Below are 19,945 nucleotides of genomic sequence, written 5' to 3' on the forward strand. Positions count from 1 at the left end.
GGACAATATTGTGTTTTTAAAAGGAATTTTTCATTATTCACCTCACATAAATGCCATTAAGGGCCAGAATGTGTGCAGTCCTCCTGGGTGCAGTATTTGTCCCCAGGAAATCTCAGTGAAGATAATGGAACCGCTGACAGTAGAGGGTACAGTAATTAAAAAGTTTGGAAAAATAAAACTTCTCTAAGTGCTAAAAATTAATTATTTTATGTAAATCACCATTCAGCATTTCATGGCTGTGTTTCTGGAGAGGAAAGGCTCCTCACAGAAGCGGAGCTGGAGTGAGGCTGCAGCTGCTCTCCGGAAACCTGCCGCCAGGCCTAGCTGGATCCCTGTTCAGGGAAGATCTGTGGGGACACCACAATAATGTTAAATTAAGCTCTTTGTTACCACCTCGTGGATTTATGCAGTAATTGCATGTTTCTAGGCTTCTCTAATCATCTGAAAAGGTAGGAGCTTTGCAAAATCCTCTTCATTCATTAATTCATTAATTAATTAATGAATTCATTAATGAATTCATTCAGTAAAAGCAAGCAAGCTCTTCTTTTCTTTTGTAGGAGTTTAACTATTTTGTGGTTTGTTTGTTTTTTTTTTTTTAAGATCTTTGAGTGAGATATCAGTGACCACTTAACAACACTACTTTTTTTTTTTTCCTGCTAGAATTTACCAGTAAATTACCTTATTTTTTTTTTTTTCACATTGGATTTTTCATTTTCATGAATTGAATTCTTTCTTAACTCCTTGTCCATCTTCTTTTTCAGAGAAATGTTGGGAAGAAATATAGAATATTTTTTACTTTTTATTGAAAAAATCCAAATTACTGATTTAATAGGGAAATGACATTACATCAGCCTCTCCATACATGGTCTTTAAGTGTAATTTGCCTTGCCTTTTTTTTAACGTGAATTAATTTGTGTTAACTGTGCTGAATTAATTAGTATGACTGAAATTGCTGCACCAGGTAGAAATTCACAGATAAACAACTACATGTTCACGTAACTAAAGATTGTACTGGAACATGTATTAATTACTGGGACTGAATTAGTTACAAAGGCTAACTTTTGAGCACTTGGCTTTAATATTTTAGTCTTATTTGATGCATTTAGTCTTATTTGATGCATTTAGTCTTACTTCTGGAAACAAACTGTCTTGATTGAATATAAAGAAAAAAGATCCATCCAAGACATCTATCCTCTCATGGAGGAATTTGGCCCATAACATTTAAGTTGACAAAGTTCTAAGGAATCAAGAACATGGTCTTATTATGGGAAATGCTGGGCAACCTGCACATTAGGAGAAGCTAGTAGCTCAAGCTTGTAGCTACTGTACAGTCATAATGAAACTAAGCTATCCTCTGACCCTTTTCTTCTCAGACTGTGATAAGGCGCTCTTCCAAAACACCATCCAGCTCCGGGAGAAGTGGTTAGACATTGAGGAGTCTTTAACAAAGGAGAAGAGAGTTGCTGCTAACCTCAGAAAGAAATATAACGTCTTGGTCCAAAAGGTATGGTGCTGTTGTCTTCTCAGAAGGCATGAGCTGGCTCCAGTACAATGAAAATGTTGTGCTATTGGTTTTGGCTAAGATTTAAAATGGAAATCATTACCTTTTACGTGGCCTCAGTTTGGGTAGAGATAACCATGCTAGCACCCAGGCAGGAGGCAGCTCACCATGGGTCACCCATCCTCCTGGAAAGCGTCAATCAAGGTGGTCTGACCTTAGCTGGTAGGGGGCTGGATCCAGGTTTTAGGTCCAGTTTCTCCCCAGTTGTCTAACCACATGCAGCAGCAGAAACCAGACTCTGATTCAGATGCAATGCCCGGTGTAGCTTGGCCCATCCCGTGTGCATGTGTATGGGGTTGGAGAACATAAAGAGTCGCCCTAACACACATGCATACTAAAATAAACCATAAAAATGCTATCCTTCCATCTGTTTCTTTTGCTTTTAGTTATTTTCTTCTGCTCTTTGTCATAGTAATTATTGAATAAACTCACTTGGTGCAAGTTTTCCTTTTAGCTTTTTTGAGCTCCTGCATTCATCAAGACATTTGATTTATATTAATTCAAAAATATCTTAATTTAGAGGGTTTTCTGGGATAGAGGGAGAGTTCTGCCAAAATACCATTATGCAAGGCTTGCTTTTATTGTGTCTCAAAAATGTCCCAGCAAATATGCTTAACTTACAACGTTTTTTGTTTAGTTTTTAAAGGCTTTCCTAAGTGCCAGCTGCCACATATTCACCCTGGGGTCTGACATTTGAGTTTGAATTGTTTCTTTCTCATGCAGAATCAATAAGCATTTCCAGGCATAAAACAATAAAAAAATATCTTGCAGACTCTGTTGATCTAGAAGTGTATTGGACACTAAACAAAGAAACTGTCTCTTGATACATACAGGGCTTCTCAAGTAAGAAGATATATTTAAGTGTACATGCGTACAAAAGTATTCAGCATAGAATTTTGTTTGAATACATAGATGAGCCTCATGTTAACCTATGAAACTCATCTGTCATAATACATGGAAAAAAAGAGCATTCTTTCCATGCTTCTTTTGCTTCAGATCAAGGACTCTAACACAGATCCTTGCTGTCTTGTGTATTTGAGTACTGTAAGGTTTTTGTCTGTCCACATTTTGTCTTTCTGCAGGCAAAAGCAGTAGAAGCCAGTCTGAACACAGCAGAGAGGGAACTGGACACCTTTCAATGGGAAAAGCAGCATAAACTTAATGAGTTATATGCAGTTGTGCCTTTGAAACTTCATCAGGTAATTCAGGATTTCATGTATTTATTACTTCCGGCAGGTGCAGAATGGCCTATGTACATCTAAACAGTAGTGTTACTCGTTTTTTGAGCTTTTACTTCCTAATTTACTATAGTCTCCATGGAGTGACAGTGTCATTAATTGAACTTCATAATGCTATTTCCTCTAGGTTTGTTTTCCTTCAAGTAAGGACAGGTAGGGGCAGCACGTTGCTGAAATGTGTGCAGCCTTCAAGTGTTTTATAGGTTTGGCATGGAATATTCCTTCAGGTCTATGTTTGCTGATACTCTCCTGCAAACAAAACTAATAAAAACAAAGAAACAAAACCACCAACAACAAACTACTGAAAGTCATGGGAGTTTTTCCCAATTCAAGAATGCTGAATTGTATGCAAAAATGTATCCATCTGTGCAGCTGTTATCCCAGGGATGATTAGTAGAAAATGAAGATGAAAACTCAAGACAATACTGTTATTTCCTCTGGGCTGCATCTTGTCCTCAGAGAAAAAACATAGGCTTTTGCCTCTTGTTGCTCATACACCTCTGAAGCAAACTCAGCTCTCTCCATTTGTTTTCCCTACCTGCATTAAAATGTTGGTAAGAAAGCAGGGCCTGTCACTCTTCTGTCTATGCAATTCTGTAGGTCTCAGTTCATTCAGAAGCACAGAGACACTCAACAGGGAGTCCCCTACTCTATTTCCAGTGCTACAGAAAGGAAGACAGCTTTGTATACAGGGAATCATCACGGCTCTAAGTAGCCTTTGAGCTGCTGAGTGGTAGTAATTCCGTGGCCCAAAACATAAGAACTGTGCTCACACTATTATCTCATTCCTTAGTTTTCAAATTCTTATACATTTGTTGTCCAGAGTGATCATCGGTGCCCTTAACAAGTCAAATTAGCCTTGCTTATGGGTAATTTCTGCTTCTGACAGGTGGAATACTTCGTTAATGGGGAGATACCCAGTGACCTCTCCCAAGCCCTGGTATTTACCAACCAGTCCTTAGAGTATCTGCAGAAGAGAATTGTGGACCTACGTAATGAAAAAATAATGCAGAGAGAGATGTATAAGAAGGCACAGCAGCAACATAAGAAACTTATCCATGACAAAAAGGAGATGGAGATAAATATTCGCCGTGAGTAACAGACTCCAAACAACACAGCCTTCTAGTGCTCATGCTGTCCCCTCTCTGGGTGTGGGTCGCTCAGCAGATGTCTGTCTTTACTCTCACCCAAATGTCACAGCTGGTTACTGTAGAAAATAAACCAGAGGGGATCGGGTGGATTGTTCTGACGAAGTATTGGTAGTTCTCCAGCACTGCAGAGTCATTAGGCTATGTTAAATAATTTGGGAACTTAGTAAAAGGAGCGCTGACTGAGATGAGACACTGGGAATCAGGACACACAATTGCTATTTCTGGCTCTATGCAGGAGCTGCTAGAAAACAGTTCTTTTGGAAAAGCCACATAAGCTTTTCATGCAAGTTCCTTCTCCGTGTAACATAAGAATGATAAAAGCTCTATTCAAGACATTTACAAACATAAAATGGGGAACCAGACCCAGAGATGTCCCGGTGTCTCCACCACCGAACCTCCTCCTGCCAACCCACTGAAGCTTTTTATAGTCCATGGTGTGGAGGTGGCTCACTAGGACTGGCTGAGAGTGTGGCTTTGTGACAACACAGGTGTGGTCATGGGCAAGAACCAGTGGCAATATGCTGTTGTGATTTCTGTGTGGCTTTGTGTAAATTATTTATTCTAGAGCGTATGCCACCAAGCTCAGACAGAAAGCTGGAGGTAAATTTTTATTAATCAATGAAAAGCAGTTCTACCATTTGTGCCATGCCTTCTCTTTTAGAACTGGAAGAGGAGTGCAATCGGATGATGATGCTGAAGTTTGGCCGGATGGTTGATTTTGAAGCAGTTCAAGAACGCTCCGTTAACATAAACTTGGAAGAGTTGGAAGTAGAAATAATGCAGAAAGAATATGAGCACTCCCAGGAACTCAAAGAGTGGGAGGTAAGGAGTAGGAATAGGAAATATATTTGTCTCCGTTATTCTATTAGGGCTTCATTTGCTGGGGCTGAATAGCTACGCTAACGTTTTTTGTTAACATATTCATGTTTTGTGAATGTATTCATCCTATTTTCTTGACAATACTTTTTTTTTTTTTTAAACAACAACACTTTCCTTAAATGCATCCTTCAGTTCTTCCAGAGAGCTTTCATTTGGTTTTCAGCTGGCATTCAGTACCTGCTGCCTCTTCCCATCGCATCTGGTGACAAACTATTTGAGTGCAGGGCAGTGCTGGCTTATGTCTCAGACACTAGACTGTGCAGTATGAGAAGTGCTTGTCCCTGTCTGGGAGGCCTAAGGCGCAGCTACTGTAGTACAAACAGGCAACACACTTATGCTGGCCTTACAGAGTGCTGTCATTGTCTGTCTTTTTAAAAAAATATGGAGAGAGAAAAAACAGAAAATGAGATGATCTCAAGAGATCCAGAAACTATCTCTATGAGCAAGTATCATGTCTTGTTTAAATTGCTTGACTGAGATCTTCCCCCACCCCTCCTGAGCAGTAAAGCATCATCACCTTTATCCTTCTTATATATATATTATATATATGTGTGTGTGTGTATGTATGTACGTAATAGGTTTCATGATTTCTACTTTTTTTTCTGTTCATGTAAATTGCTACCATGTTTTGAGGTTAGCCTTGATGTGGGATATACACTGCTCCTTAGGGAAGTGAGTCTGGTGTCATTCAACACAGCACACATCTAGATGTGTTTTAAGGCTTCTGTAATGAACTCCAGAAGGGCACAAGTTGGTTTTTGTTTCATTACCAACAAAAAGTTGGTAATGAACTGTCCTGTCCGTTCCTCGCATGTTTGTACAGCATGACACATTTTCAGGAAGGCAGAGTGTTCAGATTTCCAGCAGCTCCTTGCTCTCCTGCTTGTCTTGTGTTTGTAGCTATGCAAAGAACCCCCTCCTCCTTCTGGACTTGGGTATGAGAGCCAGATTTCAAAGTGGAAATTCACAGCCCCAGACTTCTGTGTCTTTTATGCTGGTTTGTGGCAGGTGTAGGAGGCAGCTTAATACCTCACATGCATATGGCGTAGTAGGTATCTAACAGTTTTCTCTTTCCAATGTTTTTGCCTACCTGCTTTAAACTAAATGCTTAGTTATTTGCAATAATAGAAAGAAAAAGGAAAAAAAAAAAAAGGAAGAAAAAGACGTTGCACTAAACATATTGTGGGATCATATGATATACGTAGAATCAGTTTGTTGTTTACCTCTTTCTGTGACATATTCTGCTTAGCGCTTGTTCCCTATTTCATTCACACTGATTATCCTTTCTCAACCTAGTTCAACTTTTTTTAATCATTCTAGAAAAGAACCTTTGACCTGCAGCAGAAGCTGATGATGCTGACAAAGGAAAATACCAGAAAGCTGCAGCAGCTGAACCGCTTCTGCCTTGAAAAGCAGCAACTTGAAACTACACTGGATTCACTAAATGATGATCTAGTAAGCTTGTTATTTCCCTGAAGTAGGCCATATTTTAAATTCTCTGGTAATTTCTTAGATGCTTTCTGATTTAACAAACTCCTGTTATTTCTAATTAGAAAATGTCTTTCAGGAAGTCAAAATTATTCCTTTGAAACATGCAAACAGCCAAATGAGTTAAGGTGTATTCTTTGAGACCAAAGTATTAGGGAATTAAGTCAGACTGAGCCTTAGTTGACAGTCCCTCAATCTGACTTTGGAACAGTTTGGACTGTGGCATAGTCATGAAGCTGTCCTGGGTCTTGGGAAGCCTCACTTTCCCAAAGGAAATATGTTTCCACTCTTAATTCTTGAGTGTTTTATAGGAGCTATTTTTTTCTCTCTTTACAGGGAGCAGAGTTTCAGGGCCCCCGAAGTACAGACATCAAAGAGAAGGCCAGGATGGAGTCACTGCTGAAACACAGGGCTCATGACATTGCCATCCTAAGGGAAGAAATCAATCTTCTCAGAAGAAAAGACGGATGCGTGAGAGAACAATTCAGTCTGCTAGCCAGAAAAGATGGGTGCTTCTTTCTACAGCCTTCATCACCACAGGACTCTGAGACACTCTCTGAACCCTTCCCTGTTCTTACACCATGTACGGTAACTAGCAGCCCCAGTGTCCCTTAAAAATGGATGTATTTAACTGCAGCTGTAGTAATACCTAGAAGTGCAAAATGTACTGTTTTAGTTAAGCAGAGGGGTAGTTGTAAAGGGTTTTCCCTGTCAAAATATGACTATAGTGGCAGATGTGGAATAAAAATGGGCAAATGCAACCAGTAAATGCTGTTACTAGTCTATTCAGAGCTCTGCACTGGACAGATGCTCTGTGTATGTGTATTGCATGTGCAGCTGTGTATGCCTGTTCGTATCTCTCAGCACAAAAAGGGGCTTTGGAAGGCTGGGTATGAGAAAGTTTTGTCTGTCTGAAACTATCTTTGGTACCTGTGTTCTCAGAAGTGGTAACGGAGGTCTGTCTTGGGCATACATCTTATTGTTTGTTGAACATCCTAGCAGCAACAGCAGTTTTCTTGAGATGGGAAGTGCTGTGTGGTTGGAGAAGGCAAGGGGACCTTTGTCCTGGGCCTACAGTGCGTCCTCAGATGGGTATGGTGCCAGTCGGAGACCTGCCTGCTCTACAGAAGTGGGAAACTCACTAAAGTGCATGAATCAGATTTACTTGGCATGAAGAGGCTGTAGCAACAGGTGGGCAGTGATGTTTGCCTTTAATTCTGGCTTGCAGCAGTAGACCAGACTGAGAGCAGAGCCAGGCTTTGTCTATTTTCAGTTTTATATATATATATAAAATAATGTTTTTAACTGGCACTTGGGATGCTGACAGTGAACAACCATTTATAGCACTTACCTTGGTCTTACCGTGAAGGGTTCCTTCAACCCCAAAGTGGAAGGGTTTTGTTGCAACGTAAGAACATTGCGAAGTTTCTAACAATGTACAGGAAAGTTTGGAACTTGTTGCTATTTTTAAATTAAACAGCTTGAGCAACCCACAGCTGCTCTTGCTCCTCTTCCCTACTCCCTCCCTGGTCATTACTCCTCTGTTAGGTATACCTTGAGGCAGGATCCAACTGTATCCTTGCCAGGCACAAGAACTGCCCCTGCTGGCTTCAGCACAACCCAGTGAAAGGCATTCGTGCTGGCAGCCTTTTCAGTGGTCCCTATGAAGGTGCTGCGCATTTTGTTTCCTCGGGGGGGAAAAAAGAAAACAGCCTTATCCCCAAACCTGGATGCTGGAAGTTTCTGAAGCAACAAAACCCCAGGATGTTGGGGGCGTCAGGGATTTGGGTGTCCACCCCAAATTTTATGTATCTGTCCTTGGAGATGAATGAAAATCTCCCTTAGCTCTGCTCCCCCTACAGGTCTCACGTCACTTAACTGGCACAGGCACTGGCAGTCCCTCTTCTCCTGAGTTCAGCATTGAGAAGGTTCACTTGGCTGGCCTACTGGAAACTCTAGCTGCAGGGAGATGTCACCTTTCCCCAGGTATCCTGTTTGCTATATTCCTGCAATGGAGAAAAAAAAAAAAGCGTAGGTTCATTCTGTGGGAGGATTTAGCATACAGCCAGCCCCAGAAAAGACTTAAGCCTTTATTTTAGGTGTTAAAGCGTGGGTTTGTCTTTACAGATGGCGTCTATGTGAAGGGTTGTTTAAGTTGATTAGGCAGAGTGCGTAACTCCAGGCCACCCTCAGGAGCGTGTTCCCAGGACATGCCTTCCTGTGGGCGAGGAGAAAAGACCTTCCTGGTAGCGTTATCTTGCACGAAGCCCTCACTGCAAGAGGGTGCTAGATCTCGGTGGTGGCAGCTCTGTTTGGCCCCGTGTCTTGCGATGTCTCGTGCTGCTGGTTCAGTCTTGTGCTCTGACCAACAGCCCCGTGCCACGGATAGTTGCGGCCTTGTTCCTTCAGCCCTCCCGTTGCCTTGCTGAGGATACCTTCTGTCTCCGTAGCATTATAAAAGGCACATATACATCTATATACAAGTGCATAAATATATAAATAGGGGTGTTATACAAAAATAAATACCCATTCTCTTTTTCTCTTTAGAATAAGTCTTTGCAAAAGGCAGCTTGGTCCCTAACTGGTAGGAGAATGAGTCTCTAAGGGCCTCAGCGGTGGCGGGCTGCTGTTCAGATGTCCTGGTAGGTCCTGACTCAAGGATGTGATGACTGGATTCTGGGGGTGGAGGTCTCCTCTGGACTGGCAGCAGTCTAGTCTTTCTACCTCTTCAACTGGCACTAGGCCTAGGCAGCAAGGGCTTCCTGAAAGACAGAGGAGCGAGAGATTTTTAAAATGCATACAGAAATGAGAGGTGCTGTGGTAGCTTTCTTCTCAGCAGTCCATTTTATGAGGACAGGTGCTCTGATCAAAGACAAAGAACTGCATTCTAAAAGGCCTGTCTATGTGAGAGTTTAAACCTATGCTTGCACACAATGAGTTTAATCCATGCTACAGGAGGGGTGGATCAAAGGATCATGTCCTAGGGGAAGGGATTCTCGTAATTCTTCAGGGACTTTGGTGCTGGACGGGTGGTCTGGAAGATGCGAGATGAAGGACTAAGGGACAGTGCCTCTGCTGCAAGTGCAGGTAGGTGTGTGCCCTTCCAGCAGCATACAGTTTCATGTTCTCAGAGAACTGAGAAATCTGTTCTGTACGACTGTCCCAGGAAATTCACAGTCCCCAGCTGCTGGTGTGGCCTTTTTTAAGCTGCTCTACACATTATTAAGTCTGTGCACCACAGAAATGAGCATGAACAAAGCCATCAGAAAGGCTCTCCGGTAAGATTTCCCTTCATGATCAGCCCAAAAAAATGAGATGAAGCAAACACTGAGTTTTCCAGCCCACTGACCTTGGTGGAACAGCGGATCCCGCCGAGCGTCCAAACTAGGGCCTCCAACTTTGCTGCCCATCACTGGATGATGCAGGCCAATGAAGTGCTCTTGAAGGTGAGGACAGTCGTCTTGTGGCTGGAGAAGTTGGTGAGTGGAGTCATCTGGGAGGCTGTAGAGGAAAGAGCTGTCTTCTGGTCTGGAACTGGGCAATCTGGGGAGGCAGACAGACAAAGAAAGAAGTTTAGTACTAAGCACAGATGTTTCCTCCTTGAAAGAGATGATCTATGTAGCAGCTAGCTGCATCAATGGAATGACAAAACATTCATAAATGAGGGGAAATTGGGATATACTTGTGGGATGGGAATGAGGTGATGGGAACTGGTATCAACCATTCAAAACTTGGTGAGTGCCACAGGAGCTGGGAGGAGTAATGCCTCCCAGGGAGCGGGGGAATAAATAATGGCTTGAAGTGTGAACAGCAAGACAGAGCGCCTGTGACTAGCCAGATTCTGAGCATCTGTTTATCAGCATCCAGCCACAGATGCTGGTTTCTCTCTTTGTACTTTTTAGTCTCCTGCTTAGAAGCACAGTTTTGTTTCCCAAATGAACTGGGACAGACAAGAGAGCACGCTGAGGGCTAACTTTTGTGAGCAGATATTTTCTGGTGGGCCCCACTGGATTCTTCCGTCCTCCCCCTCCATAAGCCAGGACTAACCTGGAGGGTTGGTAGTCTCGCTGGGCACTCCCATTTTGCAGCACTCGTGCCTGCAGCAAGGCGTTGGTCTCCTCGTGTGACTGGAATGAGAGAGAAGAATCTCAGTGATGCCACGAAGCAGCATTAAGAGGTAGGTGCTGATCCCCAGCAGAAACAGAGCCATGGGGCAGAATGGTGAAGCTGTTGCTTAGTAGGTAAAGCCAAAACTGTTCCTTTTGCCATAGCAGATAGAGCAGAACTTCATGCTTACTGCTGAATTACTGGCTCATGAAAACCAATGCACAGTCTCAGTGGTGGCACTGCCTTGCTTTATGTTACCATTTACACACAGAATCATCAACATTGCCAGTCTGTCTAGGCTTTGCTTAGGAGAAACAGGAACCATTTCCATTAAGAGCAGCTTCTGCCCACTGCCTCTTCCGAACTTTAAGAGCCACTGCCCCAGGAAACCACCTCATCACGAGTGATTTGGAGACCTTCCTGCTCATCCTAGGTATCTGGGGAACTCGCATGTACGAAAGGAGCCAGTTTGGGCACTTCTGCATGCTACAAACCTCCCAGTGCAACCATGGCCTCCAGCTCAAAGTCGAATCAGCTGTTAACTGCAGATGTGGCCATACCTGCTGCATGTCTGGGCTGTAGTCTCGGGGCTTGGTGCTCGCATAGCCCACTCCAGCAGAGGGGCAGATGCCGTTCAGATGCGCCCCGTTGGCGTAGGGCTGCCCATTGACATAGGGGTGGCCGTTGGCACGAGGAGCAGAGATGGCCCTCAGGGGCACCATGGTGTACTGGCAGGATGATACCAGCAGCCCAGCTCCCGGGAAGCCCATGTCGATGGTTTGCTCTGCAGAGGGAAGAAAAAGGAAATCTGAGCCCAAAAGCAGAGGTGAAGCTGAACTTCTTGAAGTGAGCTGCTGTCCAGTCAGGCAGGTATCGGGCACTCAAAGCACCCTTGGAGACAAATGGTGGAAAGAGGCCCTGGACAAAAATAAAAGCAGTGCCGCCTCTTCTAGTCCCAGGGTTCCTTCTGGGACTAGACAAGGACAAGGGATGGACCAGTAGCTTTTCTCTTCACAGAGGACTTCTACAGGACACTTGAGACTTGTCCTCTTCCCGCCCTTCTCCCTGCTTCCTAGAATGTGCAGCCTTCACATTCTATGTTTGACCCAACTACACCTAGGATCAGATCTAACCCACAGGGTGAGCACATCTTGTACATCAGCCCTCAAGAAAGGACACTCACTCTGCTTGGACCAGGCTCTCCAAAGGCAAAAGGGGATGAAGGCCACGATGAGGAGCACAATGGAGCCCAGCACGACGCCCACAATCAAGTATGGCAAGTCGCTGGAACGGGCCACCATGGCTCCTGTCCCCAGGCCACTGTGCCCGCCGCCGAGTGGGGGATGCTGCTGGGGGGCCACTGTTGAGGGTGGAAGACGACCCGGCAGACCAAGAGACTTCCGAGCTGTGAAGGAAAGAGACAGAGTGAGACACAGACAGGGCAGGAGCAAGAGCAGCACTCCAGGGATGTCTACACTTCTGTGGAGCGAACATGCTTCTGCAGTGGCTTTGAAGAAGCGCTTCTGGATGCCAGAGGATTTCTCGGGCTGAAGCATACTGCCATACAGATGAGTTCTTTGTGCTTGCTTTACAGATCTGCCAGGCTCTTGGGCTGCTAAAGCACATAAAAAAGGGAAAGCCTCCAAAACACCCACTTGGACTTAATGCTGTCCCTGTTGCAACAGTGCAGCTGCTTGGAAGACGAGATGGGACTCACTTATAATCAAGCACAGCAGTTGAGACCAGCAGGGGGGAGTTAGCCCTTCTGGTTCCAGTCACCATCGATGTGGCACTTAGGAAAAGGTCAGTGCTGCTCTGAGGGAAATGCTGATGGACTTGCAGGGCTGCGCCAGGTGTCTGTGAGTACTGGTACGGGTGTATACACAAACTGAGCACCAGCATCAAACCGAGCCTGCTTTTCTGTTCTGCCTCCACCTCCTTGCCTGAGTGTGGATGGCGTACGGTCAGGCAGAGCTGGTACCCGTGAAGCTGCTCACCTTTGGTTTCACAGATCATCACATTGCTGAACTCGCTTTCGCCGCCCTCGTTGAAGCACTGCATCTTGATGTCATACGAGGTTTCTGGCTGAAGGTGGCTGATGGAGTGCCAGTAGCGGTCTCCTGAGGAGGGAACACACACAAGGTGTCTTTAGCTCCCGTGGGGAACTTGCAGCTGGATTCAGAGCTAAGTGAAGCAGGACCAGCCAGCAGCAGCAGCCTCGTGACTTTGGTATACAAGGCTCCTTCTGGCCAGGTATTCTTATAGAAGAAATCGAGAGCTAGGATCAATTTCCAAAATCTCCTACCTTCCACCACGTCCTTCTTGTAGTCGCTGTCGTTGTCACTGTCGGTGGGGCGGTAGTAGATGTAAAAGCCATGGATGGGCGTGTTGTTGTTGCTGGCAGGGATGTACTGCAGAGAATGGGAGAGAGGGAAAAAATTAGCAGAGATGCCTGTGCTGTTGTATCCGTACTCTGTTGGGCAAGGAAGAGTCAGGATAAAAGGGATGAAGCAGGAGGAAGACCCGCAGGGAGCTCTTCCTTGTCTTGCCGCTGGTTTTCACAGTAAGGGCTTCCTTCCAGGAGCTCGTTGCTATTTTATACTCTAACATCTTCTCTCAGGTAACAGGCAGGCCATGAATCTGGTCCCTGTCAACCCAAACATCCCATACTCTGCACCTAGCAGCAGTGACTCAGCTGGGCAAGGACAAACACACCTTCACCTTGACTCTAACAGTCTCACTGCTTCCAGACACACAGCAGCTCTCTTGCCATGAGCCAGTGACTGGAGAAGTCTCATGTTTGTGTGGACAGCTCTGCTCCTCCTCTACCCGAAGCTGTACTGCCCTAGCTCCATGTGCTTGTGCTGCATGTCACCCAGTGCTGTATCAGCTACTGTGTTTACAATAACAGCAGTGCCCATCCTGCCCTGTAGCATTTTCGAGCCAGAAGAAGTTGGGAGAGAAAAGAGGGTGATGCACCCCTCTGAATAAGCTGTTGGAAACACTTAGATCTGGGCTTGTGACCCGAAAGATCCTGCCCACTCCTAAAAACAAATCCTCTGGGCTGGACTGCTGTAAACGATTACCAGCACTTCCAGCTGCTATTCAGCAAGTGACAGTGAAGGACACGTCTGCTGGGAGCTACAGGAACAGAGGTGCTAATGGATTCCAGGAATTTGGCCAGGGGAGCAAGCAGCCACCCCCAGCGTGGCTGAACCATGCTTGTTGGATGAAATGGTCGAGACCCTGAGGTTATCCACTGAAATGCCTCCTGTGCACAACACTGGATTCAGATGAAAAGAGCTTCCTAGGTGCTCTGACTTCCTCCACTTCTACATGGCCCAAGCCCGACCCTTGCTGTCTCTGAGAGCTGTCGGATCCCCACTCCATTCGTGCTGCTGCCAGGCTCCAGTGGGGTAACCTGGAAGATCTGTAAGCCAGGCAGGTAGCCCCCACACGCCTGCACCCTGCACCTTCAGAGTTCTTTCCCCCCTACAAACCTTACCATCCACTTGAGCATGATGGTGGTCTCGTTGATGGCATCTGTGAAGGTGATGTACGGCCCGGCCACGGGGCGCTCGTAGACGCGGTTGCTGTACCCAGACACCACGTACGGCCGGGACGCAGCACTGGGCTCACTCTCCCCCAGGATGTTCAGTGCTCGGACACGGAACTTATAGGAAGTGCCTAGGGGAGAAACGGGAGATAAGAGTTTGACCAAGACAGCGTTGATGTCTTCCAAGGCTTCTGCTGTCAGCACAGGCCACATCTCCAGAAGGTGGAGAGACTACAGCCAGGCTTTGATCGAGTATAAACACTGCATGACCAGATTTCAGCCACGTGCTAGACTGAGCCTGCTTTTATTTGCCTCTCCCAGTTCCTGTCTGGATGGTCTAGAGGCTGGGTCGCAATTATGGAAGGTATGTCCTTACCCCTGAGCAGCTGTCCTTACCCCTGAGCAGCTATGGGATGGTGTCCTTCCTCTACTAAATGGTAATCAGGCATAGAAATCTCAGATAAAAGCTCTAAGCCTAAGTAATGTTTAACCAAACATCGTTTTTTTTCTCTTTTAGTTTGGGTAGATATTTTGTCCTTCAAAGCTGTCCCACTCAGTGATGCCTTTTTTCTCATCTGAAGTGCAATGGGAATTGTGTGTCCGTCTGCCTTGCCTGCGGCTAAGGAAATAAAGCTCTGTCCTGTCTAGTAAAAGGCACAGACAAGGCACTCATGCTTTCAGTAACTGTCCTGTAAGGCAGAAAAGCATGTGCAAGCCTCCCTGAGGGAGGTCAAATCTACGCTGGTCTCTGCAGCTGGAGAAATTGGAGAAGCATCTGCAGCATTTCCCCAAGCAGCCCAGGCTGGAGCTGGGGCGGCTTTGTTCGGATCCCACAGGGCAGGGCCGAGTGAGCTGCAGCAGCTGCCTGGCCATCCTACAGGGGCCGCAGAGCTCTCCCACAGCCCCCCAGGATGTGGGGAGGAAAACACCTGCCTACCTTTCTCCAGGCCGGGGATTTCCACGGAGAGGCGGGAGGGAGGAATGTCGCTGGTGGCCAGGACCCAGTCTCCCAGCTTCTTCAGCTTCTTGTACTCCACGCGGAAAGACTGGATGGGAAACCCACCGTTCCCCCGCGGGATCCAGGTCACGTACACGGATGTCTCCGATGCCATGGAGATGGTTGGACGATCCGGGGCCTCTGGGGCTGCAAAGGTGGACATCAAAGACATGAAACACGCTCCTCTCACCGTGTCTGGAGGATCCCATAGCTCAGAGGTAAGCGGGTGAAGGACTGCCTGCACTGCACCCACCCACGTGCTGAGTCCTGAGTGCTAATTTCTTTCTGCCTCTTCATTAGAGCTGACACCCCCAAATCCTTGCTCCTTTCAATCTCTCCAGACATCTTTTACTCCTGTTTGCACCTCGAGAGGTGTGGGCGCAGGGCTTGAGATGGAGGGGGAGAGGCCCGACTGGACAGGAAGAGGACAGACAGGTGTAGGAGGTGAAAACAAGAAAGGCTGAGAGGAACCAGCTAAGGAGGAAATATGGAAGAATTCTGAACTGCAGAAATATAACCTGATACAAAAAACAGTCAAAAGATGGGAAGGAAAGAGATGGACGGAGCTGTGGGGATGAAAGCAAAGGGAACGCGTGAATTACAGAAGGGATGATGGCACCGGTGACTACCAGAGGTGGGCCCAAGGTGAGAAACAACAAATTGGATTAACCAGGCAGGACCTGGTGTTCCTCCAATGCAGCAAAACGCCCAAATGGAGCAACCTCCTACCCTAACTGCCCCGTTTTAGTTTCTGACAGGTCCTTGTGTTAACGGTGGGGACAGGCCATGGGATCAGCTTCCCCTCCAAAGGCTGCCTGCTGCCGAGAAGCACAGAGGTGTCCGAGAAGGACATCTCCTGGTCAGGAGCTAGAGACCACCCAGCCTTGCTTTACCCAGGACTGACTCTAACCCCAGCACCAACCCGGCTCCCCTCACCCTCCCTCCTTGCCCACCCAGCCCTGGCAGGGCCTTACGGGACAGGCGGCTGTTGTCGGACTGGTTACTGCTCTGGGTGCTGGTGCCGGGGTCATCCCTCTGGATTTGCTGCTCTTTGCTGGCAACGATCTCTGGTTTTGGACGCCGGCCTGCGCAGAAAGGAGAAATGGCATCAGGGACACGGCAATGCAGGTCAGAGTTAATTGTTGCTGTCGTGAATAAAGAAAAGATTCCCAGCTGTGATGCCGAGGTAAATACTCCTTGGACTCAAACAGCCCTAGGGCTTCAACGTGCTCAACTTGCAGCCAGGAACCGAAGCTAAAAGGGCAGAGTTGTTCTACTGTTAATTGCTTTTTTTTTTTTTTTTTGCCCCCGCTAATATTTAATTTTCTAAAAACTTTTAATTGGTTTTCTGGAAATCCTGTTGCTAGATTGCTGCCCGAGGAGGTGGTAATTAGCACAGTGCAGGGGCCTGAGAGGATACGTGAGCAGGCCCAGCACCATGGGGAAGGTTTCAAGGAAGGGAATGCCATTCCCCACCCTTGCTGGGGGACAGGATAAGCAGCATGGGACGGGGGGACTGAGCTTAGGCATTTGGAGCAGCCTTTTGGTGGTGCAGCCAGCTCAGCATGACACAGGCTGCTGGAGGAGGGCCTGCAGTTCCCTTCAGTGCAGGACAAGGTTTTATGAACAGATTGGACAAAGACAGCTCAGGAATAACCCCCAAAGGCACAGGATGGATTAACAACCTCCTGACAGCCCCCCCAGGCCTCTTTGCTTCACTTCTGCAGGTGTCCAACTGAGCCACAGAGGGAGGAAGGACGCTTGGAGGGGCCCTCCCTTAACTCAGATCAAAACACCCGGGGCCAGGCTGGACCTTTACCAGTCCGGAAGGTCACCATGGCCGTCTGTCCCTCGCCGGCACAGTTGTGGGCGGCCATCTCCACCTCGTAGAGGCTCCCGGGGTCCAGCCTGGTGAGCGTCAGGCGGTGCTGCGAGGCCGGGACGTCCCTCACTGCCCAGCTGTCCGAGGCGTTGGTGACCTGCTGAGAGACCGAGGCAGGCGTCGCAAAGCTGGGGGTCAGCACCGAGCCCAGAAACGTTCCCTTGGGGTTGTGGATCAAGTGGGGGCTAAACCTCCTCCTGTCTGTGCAGGAGGGAGATGTTTTCAGCCCGATTTTGCAGAGCTGTGGGAGCGTTCAAAGCCTGCCCGGGCTTTGATTATGCAGTAGGATTTGGGGGAGCTGTAGGATGCTTGGTGAAGGGCAGAGTTAAGGCTCTGAAGCCTCTCCTCCAACATTTTGTGGTGGAACCACAGCACCTTATGCAGGGAACAGATCACGTACTCCCACAGCCCACAGAAAGACGTGGAAATAATATTTTCTGGTGATGTCCCGCCGCCCCATGAGGAGCAGGAGGGAAGGTGGGACTCTCCTCCTTCTCCCCAGCTGCAAGGATAATATTTTTTCAAGCAAACACACAGGACACCGAAGTGACCCGGTGCCGAAAGGAGCATTAGCAATGCAGGCAACGCAACAAAACGGAAATGCCAGGCCTCTGCTGTATCATTCATCTTCTCCCAGCATTTGACACTGACTGATTAATGCCTGCCTCGTTTTATTTTTATTCCTGAGCCCGCGGAGCTGTGAGGCCAGGGAGGGGAGCCCTCAAGACTGCTAATATCCAGGGAAGAAAAAGAGAAATTCTTAAGAAACAAAGATAATGGCTGCATGGCATCTGACTGCTTGCAGGCTGCTGAGAATTTAGGGTCAGCGCACGAACTGGGGAAAGAGACAGCCGCAGATAGTTTCCAGAAGAGAAACAGACCCTTGCCCAGCACAATTTTAAGCCTCCTGTCATTAGGTTTTACTTTCCTTAGCCATCTTTCACACAAAGAGCCTTTTCTTTTGTTGCTGAATTGATTCCTTCCCTCTCTACAAACACGCTTTTCCAGTCAGAGATGTTAAAACCAGATCATTATATAACTTGATCCTACAGATCGCATAGAAAGAGCCTCTTTCTAAACAAGTTTAAGGGTTAGTGGGACTAATTCCTTTCCACACAATCCTTCAGCGTCCCAAGAAAGAGTCTCCAGCTGAGAATTTGGACTACACTGAAAACATATTACTGCAAACTGCAGTGACCCATGGTGACCTCCACTGCCCTGCAGCCCCTTCCAGGTGAAGCGCTGAAAAACAAATAAAATATGGACAAACTCCAGCCTGCAAGTTAAGATTGCAGGCAGCACTGCTTGTTACATGATACACCACTGGGGGACAAACCTCCTCCTGGCAGGCAACTAGACCCTGCAGTCTTGTGAGGATTTTGGCATTTTTTGTGTTGTTTTTATTTATTTTTTTTCTAAACTTGCCCTGTTGTGCTCTTGCGTTGGCATCTTCTGCCTTTGTTTTAAAGGGCTATGTAAAGAGATGGCTGAAACCCTCAGCCTAAGTTTTGTTTAGAAAGAAATCAAGAACATGGTGGTGTTATAGAAGCCTTCTGTTATATCGTATGTTCATGAAGTCAAGCAACTCCAGGAAAATAGATACATATTTTCACACAAAACGGTGCCTTGCAGTGGCTGGGAATCAAACACACCAGATCTGAACCGTACTCAAAGCCCAGAGCAAAACCTACCTCCATTGCAACCCTCTGCCTACCCAAAGGAAATACAGGTATTAAACAAACAAACCCAAGGCTCACAGCCCACCTGGAGACCAGCACAGAAGAAAGCACACGAGTAGGGCAAAACAGCAATCGCTACCTTGCGGTGCTTCACCACGTAGTAGAGGATGGGGGCTCTGCTGTCCGGCCGGGGTCTCCACACCAGGTCGTAGCTGTCTGTCTTCGACGTGCGGGGAGAGCTGAGGATGACGGGGGCCTCGGCTGGAGACACCAGCTCCCTGCTGGCTGCGCACTGTGCAGCCGCTGCCAGCGGGGTGCTCCCAGGCTTCGGCAGCCCAGCTTTATCCAGGGGCAGCTTTAAGGCACCCTCCCGGGAAGGTGGCGTGGGTGGCTGAGCTGAGCCTGGCCGGGCGTCTCGCCCAGGGTTGAGGGTAGCTCCTGAAAGGCAAAATGTCAAAAGTGACTGGGTGGTTAAGGGCAGGGGAAAGGCCTGACCCAGTCCTGTGGCGAGGACAGAGCTGCGAGAAGCCCCCTGATTCCTCTCCAAAGACCAGAGCTATCCCCACGCTGCACCGCAAGTCCCTTAGAGGTATCAGGTCCCAGATGGTGCTGCCAGCTGTGCCACGCCAAAAGGTGTTAGAAACAAGCTTTCTCTCCTGGCGTAAACATAATGTCTTGCTGGGGACTCTCCCAGAACAGGCCTTGGCCAAACAGGGCTTCCTACACCCTCATACCCTGGAGAAGTCCATCAGGGTCCAAGGAAACAGGTGGCACCTCCAGAAACCCTCACAATGTAGGGTGAAAAGGAAGGAAGAGCTCAAACCCAAGCAGGAGGGTGATACCCCAACTTTCTCCCGCTCCCCTCTGCTCTTTCCCCATGCATTAGGGCTCCAGCACCGAGTGCCCACAAGCTCCCAGAGAGGGACTGACCTGGCCGGGCTGTCCTCAGCTGCACCATGGCCTGCGCGCTGCCGACCTCGTTCTCTGCCATGCACTGGTAGATGCCGTCATCCTCGGGCCCCACGCTGACCAGGCGCAGCGCCCGGCGGGAGAGCCGGAGCCGGTGGCTGGCGGAGAGGGGCACGGCGTTGCGCAGCCACACGACGGAGGGCTGGGGGTTCCCCCGCACCTCGCAGGTGAACTTGGCGCTCTGGCCCCAGGGGATGATCTGCTGGGACAGCTCCATCGTGACCTCCGGGGGCTCTGCCAGGGGAAAAAGCACGGCTGCTGAGCAGCGCCCGGCAGGGAGCGCGGCAGCGTCGTGGCTTTGCGCTGTTTTCTGTAGGTTCTCAACCCTCCCTGCCAGTCTTGCTAGCTTTGAGGGGTCCCACATGGATGTGGTATTCCCCTTTAGCATCCACATTGACCGCACAGAGGTGTCCCTCTGAGCCACATGATGACAGCAGG

General features: G+C 47.7%; 2 protein-coding genes across 12 annotated transcripts in view; one reads left to right on the forward strand and one right to left on the reverse strand.

Moving 5' to 3' along the window:
* The window catches only part of CFAP44 (cilia and flagella associated protein 44), a 41,781-nt gene extending 34,695 nt beyond the window's left edge, over nucleotides 1-7,086 (forward strand). For all 5 annotated transcript variants that reach the window (XM_027449594.3, XM_072044337.1, XM_072044330.1 and 2 more), the window contains 6 exons: nucleotides 1,374-1,504; nucleotides 2,644-2,760; nucleotides 3,689-3,890; nucleotides 4,612-4,772; nucleotides 6,150-6,284; nucleotides 6,654-7,086. In XM_027449594.3, coding sequence (XP_027305395.3) covers nucleotides 1,374-1,504; nucleotides 2,644-2,760; nucleotides 3,689-3,890; nucleotides 4,612-4,772; nucleotides 6,150-6,284; nucleotides 6,654-6,932 — 1,025 coding nt within the window. In that variant the 3' untranslated portion in view covers nucleotides 6,933-7,086. The remainder of the gene's footprint in view (nucleotides 1-1,373; nucleotides 1,505-2,643; nucleotides 2,761-3,688; nucleotides 3,891-4,611; nucleotides 4,773-6,149; nucleotides 6,285-6,653) is intronic.
* A 1,301-nt stretch (nucleotides 7,087-8,387) lies between these two features.
* The window catches only part of BOC (BOC cell adhesion associated, oncogene regulated), a 41,091-nt gene continuing 29,533 nt past the window's right edge, over nucleotides 8,388-19,945 (reverse strand). For 4 of the 7 annotated variants that reach the window (XM_072044360.1, XM_072044344.1, XM_072044363.1 and 1 more), the window contains 13 exons: nucleotides 19,469-19,741; nucleotides 18,678-18,976; nucleotides 16,791-16,959; nucleotides 15,952-16,062; nucleotides 14,918-15,124; nucleotides 13,930-14,111; nucleotides 12,730-12,835; nucleotides 12,422-12,544; nucleotides 11,608-11,829; nucleotides 10,985-11,208; nucleotides 10,365-10,444; nucleotides 9,667-9,860; nucleotides 8,388-9,079 (listed from right to left, as the gene is read on the reverse strand). In XM_072044360.1, coding sequence (XP_071900461.1) covers nucleotides 8,895-9,079; nucleotides 9,667-9,860; nucleotides 10,365-10,444; nucleotides 10,985-11,208; nucleotides 11,608-11,829; nucleotides 12,422-12,544; nucleotides 12,730-12,835; nucleotides 13,930-14,111; nucleotides 14,918-15,124; nucleotides 15,952-16,062; nucleotides 16,791-16,959; nucleotides 18,678-18,976; nucleotides 19,469-19,741 — 2,375 coding nt within the window. In that variant the 3' untranslated portion in view covers nucleotides 8,388-8,894. The remainder of the gene's footprint in view (nucleotides 9,080-9,666; nucleotides 9,861-10,364; nucleotides 10,445-10,984; nucleotides 11,209-11,607; nucleotides 11,830-12,421; nucleotides 12,545-12,729; nucleotides 12,836-13,929; nucleotides 14,112-14,917; nucleotides 15,125-15,951; nucleotides 16,063-16,790; nucleotides 16,960-18,677; nucleotides 18,977-19,468; nucleotides 19,742-19,945) is intronic. The other 3 variants (XM_072044358.1, XM_072044346.1, XM_072044352.1) reach the window with 3 other exon arrangements.

Source organism: Anas platyrhynchos, chromosome 1, assembly GCF_047663525.1.
Source record: "Anas platyrhynchos isolate ZD024472 breed Pekin duck chromosome 1, IASCAAS_PekinDuck_T2T, whole genome shotgun sequence".
NCBI lineage: Eukaryota > Metazoa > Chordata > Aves > Anseriformes > Anatidae > Anas > Anas platyrhynchos.